Source organism: Pyxicephalus adspersus, chromosome 9, assembly GCF_032062135.1.
Source record: "Pyxicephalus adspersus chromosome 9, UCB_Pads_2.0, whole genome shotgun sequence".
Classification (NCBI taxonomy): Eukaryota; Metazoa; Chordata; class Amphibia; order Anura; family Pyxicephalidae; genus Pyxicephalus; species Pyxicephalus adspersus.
The window spans coordinates 20819326-20826420 of NC_092866.1; the positions used below are offsets into that span (position 1 = coordinate 20819326).

A 7095-nucleotide genomic window follows, 5' to 3' on the forward strand; every position below is an offset into this window, starting at 1 on the left:
TATATATATATATATATATATATATATATATATATATATTTATTTATTTAAATATATATACATACGATGGGAGAGGGGCAAAATAACCTGGGGAAACATGTAGTATAAACCACAAGGCAATTACAATAGGCATAAATCAGTCAAATGTCGATCTCTTCAGGCATGTATTGAGGTATTTGTTGGGGCAATATTGAGCGAATGTTAAAACTTGTGTCTTTATTTATTACTCATTATATCCAAGACCCTCCATTGTGTGACCACCAAAGAGGATAAAGTCATTTGGCCCTATTTAACAGCTGGTTGACTATAGGCTCTGAAAACGGGAAGAACCTAATACAAAAAGTTACTTCTTTTAGATGTCAGTTGAGTTTGCAGCATAGAAAGTTAGTTGATCACTGGCCATTTTAACTATCTGATGGACACATCCAGTGATTATCCTGCAACATGTCTTCCTGACATTACTCCCAGAATTCCCATCTTATTACATTGTCTCGCAGGGCTCCATAAAGTAACAAAACATAATCATGGTGGTGTATGCAACATTTTTTTCTTTATAATATTTGCAATTTATATATGTATTATTTCTATCTGATTTTTTCATAGATTTATATAAAAAGAGCCCCTATTATATATGTTTTAAATCTCATTATACCTGCTTGCTTCCTGGTATTCCTGGACATTGCCAGCATGTTCATGCGGAATTACAATGGTAGACTTGACTTCAAGATCACTGTGGTTCTGGGCTTCTCAGTGCTGCTGCTTATTCTAAATGACATTCTGCCCAATTCTGATAACACTCCTATGTTAGGTAAGTTATACTACATTAATATTAAATTGGGAATTTTATATTGTTATCTTTACGGTTTACGGTTTACTAGATAATAACCCCCTGGTCATGTACTGAAGCTTTTCACATTTTTTGCTTTGCCCTTTCCCATATGATATTAAACATAAAGTCTGATCCTATATGTTATGTTTAATCTATTGCCTGTAATAATGTTTTATTTTGTTGATTCTTGTCTATAGGTGAAAAATACTGAGACAAATTGGGGGATTGGAACCTGGGCAAAACATTGCCAATTGATCAGGGATCTCACATGTCCCCTTTAGAACAGTGGTCCCCAACCTCTTTCACGTCACGGACCACTAAATGCACAGACTCCCGACCTCGCATGTGCAAGGAGCTGTGTGTCACTCAAAGGGGAAGAAACTTCCCCCCATAGTGACGTCATGATGCCAGAACCTGTCCACTCTGTGTCCAAAAACACAGCCCGACGACCGCACTGAGCCTGCAATGTCTTCGGGAGACTTTGAGTCTGTGGCTCTGGCAGGTGCCCCCCAAGTGAAGTCCTTCTCCTTACCCCGCTGGTGGGTGCACTAGCATACGGCCCATCTGTCAGACGGTGGGTTGCAGATCGGGGGTTGGGGACCTCTGCTTTAGAAGACAAAACTTTCTCTTTCATTCAGTCTTGATGACACAATGGTCACAAAGGAAGCAATTAAAAAACCTTAGTGTTGCTAACCTTTCCCACTCTATAAAAAGAAAAATATTTTGGTTTTAAATACACTTTAAGGCTACGCACACACGTCAAATGATTCTCGTCCGATAATCGTCTTGAGGCTGATATCAGACTAGAATCTGGCGTGTGTACAGCGCTCTTCGTCCATCCCTGTGAATCCACGGACAAACGAGGAATGACTGTAATGAAAGTGAAGGGGAGAAAGCGCAGTGGGGTCTGCTCCGTCTTTCTTTCTCCTACTTGGCGCTGTATGTACAGTGCTCGTTTATACATCTTTCAGTCTTTTGTCATTGGAAAGGATCGTGAAAGATCCTTTCCAATGACAATTATTGCACATGTATACCCAGCCTTACATATTTAACATTACCTTTAGAACATCTTCATTTTATCAAAATGCTGTGGCCATTACCGAATAACAATGTGTTATCCCAAATGTTCACAATGTAGAATAAACAAATAACTATTGATCTATTTGCAAGGGAGTGATTGACAACTTAGTTGTTCACAACAAGAAATCTTAAAACTAGTGCCCCTGAGAGATAATATAAAATAAAAGAATAATAAAAATAATAAATAAAATAAAATATTAATAAAATAAAATAATAAAAATAATTAAAAAAAAATAAAAGAGGGCAATTCAATTTTGAAGTGTATCACCAAAAACTGAATATCTCTTTTAGATTAAGCTAAGAGTTTCACCATTTTCTTACTGGGTAACAGTTGCAGTTAATCCTTTTTAGGTATCTTCTGTTGCATTTGTATGGCCATGATGGTTCTCAGCATTATCGGAACCATAGCTACTTCCTACATGACAGAGCTATCTACTACCAACCCACAGGTCCCTATGTGGGTCAGGATCCTGGTCTTGAAGCATCTGGCACGTATTATGTTTTTTAAGAGACATTCTGCCAAAGAAGAACTAGTTACACCAGTCACAATACATAATGGTAAGTGTCCCGTAAAAGTGTTTTTTGTCATCCTTTTTACAAGGCCTGATTTTACAAAGCTTGTTTTTCTTTTATAGATCCCGAAAATGCTAAAAAATCTGTAACTGAAGATGTTTCAGACAATAAGAAAGTGTTGGAGAAGGACACACATGTTAAAAAAGAAGTTAAGCTGTTAAAAAGAATTCTGTTAGAAATTCTGAGGATCCATCATGATTTGACTCTTGATATGGAACAGAAAGAGGCCAAGACGGAATGGGAGATAGTAGCTCTGATTGTAGACCGACTAGTCCTTATCCTCTATCTTATTACTGTATCTTTGGTGTTTATCATCATGATCTGTGTTTGGGCCATTTAGGGTTCACTTTTACATAACTGTGTCCTGAATATCAAACAGAAGAATTTTTACAGCAGAAAAGGACCGTTGGGATGTTGTTGAATTGTAAATTGCGCTGCAAGGTGTCAAGCAAGGTTGGGTTGTCTACTGAACTGATACACGAGAGAAATTGTGTTTTTTTATGCAACTTGGTCATGAACCTTTATGGAATTGACTTGCAAAAAAGGGTCCTGAGGCATGTTATTGGGTCTTGTCATTGAATGTGCTTAAGCAAATATTTTATTGTAGCTGATAAATAAATTGAGTTACTAAATCAAAACTTAAAAAAACAAAAAAAAAAACGCAACCACCAAAACAAGGGCCCCCCTAGTGCCATAATTATGGGGATGTGGACCACATAAATTGACACTATAATAAGAACTGATGCGTCTATAAAATTGTTGGGCAGTGTTTTAGCTGCACACGCTATTGTTTTCTGGTATTTTGTCTACAATATTGTGGCATTTAGTGTTTGTGAATCTATATATTAAAAAAATAATTTATCCTTGAAATGGGTCGTCCTCACTGCTCTATAGGTTTACCTACTTATTTTTATTATGGGATGTTTAACACAGCAGTAATTTTTGTTCTTGTTTAATTTCTAGTTTTATTTTATGTATAACTATTTCTTTCTGTACTTTTTTACAGCTACAATTTTTGGCCCTTTTGATAAAACAAAGTGAATCCATTTATGTAACTCATGTACTGGAAAGTTTTAAAATGAACATAATGTTGATGTAGTTCTTTCCCAACATGTAACAATGTAAATAGATTTAATTTAAATACATTTGGTCTGAGCATATATGGTAGTTTAACAGTGTCTTTGTAATATTGCTAGTGGTTTATGGCACTACTGTCATTACATTTGTTGATTTACAAGCATTATAATTTGTATAGTGAAATGAGTAAAAAAAACAACAACATGTAAACATAACGAAGGGGTATAATTTAAGAAAGGAACATTAACTGGGACTTTTTAGGCAGCAATAAAACCACATTTTTAAAAAAAATAGACCATTACAATGTTATTCAAATAATTAAAAACACATAAGACATAGGAACATGATTTTCAGTTTACAATCTCGATCATATTCAACGCATTTCACAGAAGTTAATATGATTGAGATTGAAAAACTGAAAATCATGTTCCATATGTCTTAAGTCTATTTAAACAATTCTATTTAATTAATTGAATAAAATTGTAATGGTCTATTTTTAACAAAAAAATTGAGTTTGTTGATACCTAAAAAGTCCCAATTAATCTTCTTTTTCTAAATTATGTACTAAAATGGAGTACCGTGGTTAAAATTTTTTTGGTGAAAAATCTTTAACGATTGTAGTGCACAATGACTGTGTCTTAACAATAGTTGAGGTTTATGTAATACAATTATAAAAGTTCTGATCCTGCCATTTCATGTCTTTGGGTGGATTTAGCTTACATGGTGTGAAAACTTTAGGCATGTCCTTCTACAAAAAACAACATTATGCAGTCCATCACTGTGCAAAAGACAGTACATGTGTGCATGATTTGGAAGTAGAGAAGGTATTAGGAGTCCTATAAGGGATTGTCATATAATAAAACAAACAAACAAAACATACTATATATTTATAAAAAATGAAAAAGTTTCTCTAACATACACACAATTTTATGTTCACATGCATACATAGCCTCCTATTGTACAGCACACAGGTATCCCCTCAGGTAGAAGAAATATTATAGGGCCGTCATTTCTGTACACCTCTAAGATGATAAACCACAATGGCTTTTTTGTCACTGACTTACGAGTTTTGGGTAATATCATTTTCTGAAGTTTCAAAGCGCTCACAATTCTGATTCTGATCTAGCCCAGTTTTCATGTAAAATGTCAGATGATGCGCTGGGAACAGTTTGCTCTTCCTCTAGCACCTAAGGAGTTATTCTACAGCTACTAATCTGCATTTCTCCTGCTGGTGCGCCATTATGAGATCTCCTTTGAGGAATATCTTTTCCTTGTATTAATTCACTTTTTAATTAGCGTTATGTCAGTGAGCTTTAAAAAAATAAAAAATAAAAAGTCCTACTGGGATGATAATCACACTGATTACCATAATGTTTAATTCAGTCACTTTTGTACTAGTGTTGGTATAATAAAACTCTAGACAAATTAACTCGTTCTAGCTCACTTAAAAAGACCCTTTCACCAAATTCTAATATACCAGTTCATGGAATAAAGCTTAAATACATCTTAATAGTTCTGCTTGTGGAAAATAACTGTATTTACTATATACATTGTTTTAGGTACTAAAACAGAGGTAGGCAAACTCCGGCCTTTAGCCCAGATACGGCCTAGCCAGTATTCCAGTCGGGCCTAACGCCCTCCTAATTATTTGTTGGATCCGGTCTAATTGAATTGTCGCATTATCGTGAGTTCCCGCAATATCATCTAGTTCCTGCACAGTAACCCCAATTACTATGCCTAAAGAGCAGAAGAAGCTACCAGTCTCCGGAAGGTTGACCTCGAATGTAGTGTCTTCAACCCCAAATGGACTGACGAATAATTCTTTGTCCAACGCGGCAACAAAGCCCTGTGCTTAGTGTGCAATGACACCAACAGGACATTCAAGCAGTTGAATCTCTAGGGGCATTTCGATGCCAAGCACGCGCACACGTATAGAGACTACACCGCGGATGAGCGGAAGACTGAAGCTGTTCCCTTGCAGTCACGGTTGGAAAAAACCTTTCCTTGGACACCTTGTTTCTTCTGGCCTAGTGTGCTTTCTTGAAATGGCCTAGTAGTCCAAAAAGTTTGCCGACCCCTGTACTAAAAGATCTAAAAAATACATTTTAGGTTTTTTCACTTTCCAAGATGCTTCCATGGCCCACAGCAAAACTCCCAATATAGCCACCAGCACGGAGACTGTGCTCAGAAGTGGCACCCCCCAAAACAACCACAGAAATCAAACACTGTATATTTCGGAGGTAACCTCTTATTTTTTGGGAACCCCTCTGATTATTGACTGCTACAGGGAATGCAGGATAGTATAGATTTTAGTCAGAGGCTGCACAGTTGCTTGCTATGGAAAGATCAGTTGGTATGCCTAGGGTGCGGGGTTGGTTAAATAGGATGCTTTTTTAAGGTTTTAAAAGTAATGCAACACAAATTTAGGTGCATTTAAACCCAAAAAGAAAAATGTACATTATTGAAGCTTACCATTCTATAGATGTAGTAGTTTCCTTTGTCCTCTCTTTATTTTTACTTATTCAATTTTTTTCTCTCTCCATGCATGTCTGCACTTGTTTCTCAACTGTATGTATAATCGTCATAGGCCATAGTCATGCTGTTGGCTGGGCCTCAAACGTGTCATGTTCATTAAATGTTGGATTTATGGGACTATTACCAATAAAAAGTTAAGGTACTTTGTGCTTTCATTTAAGCTAAAAGGAAGGGACAAAAACATGGAATTTCTGGCAAAATCAGCAGATTTTCTGTACTTGCTGGAAAGGTCTTATGCCCAACATTTCATCATAGTTTCCAGACTTTGGAGAGATGAGGCAGGTAAATTCTCCTGCTGGGGTGAATGCCATTTTTATGGCTTGTGAAGGTGACATTCAATGGCTGTTCACTGGCTCGATATTAGAAGAACAAACTAAATTATTACACAGACGAGCATTCGCCACCCTTTTTAAGAGATTCTCAAATGGATTCCCAGTAGAGAAGGCGCAGAGTTTAAGTGACACTTGGCCTTCACCTGTGTCATCTGCAATGGGTGACGGGCTGGTAACCTTACAAGCCACCAAGTTCTGTCACCAGGTCACGGCCCTGATTGTCCCTACCGTGGTCCAAAGAAAAGCAACTATAAGCTACAGGTGTGTGGGCTTTATTGCAAAGCTAATGTTTGATCAGCATTGACATGAATGTGTTTAAAGAAATATCAGTCCACTCAAGATGGAAATCTAAAGGATAACAAACCAAAGAAAAACATATATATCCTGCAGTCCTGAGATGTGCTGGCTGCACATATTATTAATTTTAACATTTTAAGTACAGAAAACACTTGTTGATATTACATGGTATAGGTACTCATCATCTCCTCTGGCTTAGACTGAAAGCAAGAACAATGTTACTTTTCTTCTGTAAACTATTAATCCCATCACATGCAATATATTGCAGAGATGAAAAAGGAGTATGTGATTGTAGTTCAGCCTGGGTGTCAATCATGCCTGCCTCCTTAGATACAGTGGGGGTGTAAATGTTGCCAACCAAAGACAGAAAAT

At 36.6% G+C, this 7095-nt stretch overlaps 1 protein-coding gene across 1 annotated transcript in view; it reads left to right on the top strand.

The window, feature by feature from the left end:
• Positions 1 to 2822, top strand: part of LOC140338502 (5-hydroxytryptamine receptor 3A-like) — an 11606-nt gene extending 8784 nt beyond the window's left edge. The window contains exons 6-8 of the mRNA XM_072422741.1: positions 604 to 808; positions 2261 to 2467; positions 2545 to 2822. Of these exons, the coding sequence (XP_072278842.1) occupies positions 604 to 808; positions 2261 to 2467; positions 2545 to 2822 (690 nt within the window). The remainder of the gene's footprint in view (positions 1 to 603; positions 809 to 2260; positions 2468 to 2544) is intronic.
• The last annotated feature ends 4273 nt before the right edge of the window (positions 2823 to 7095 follow it).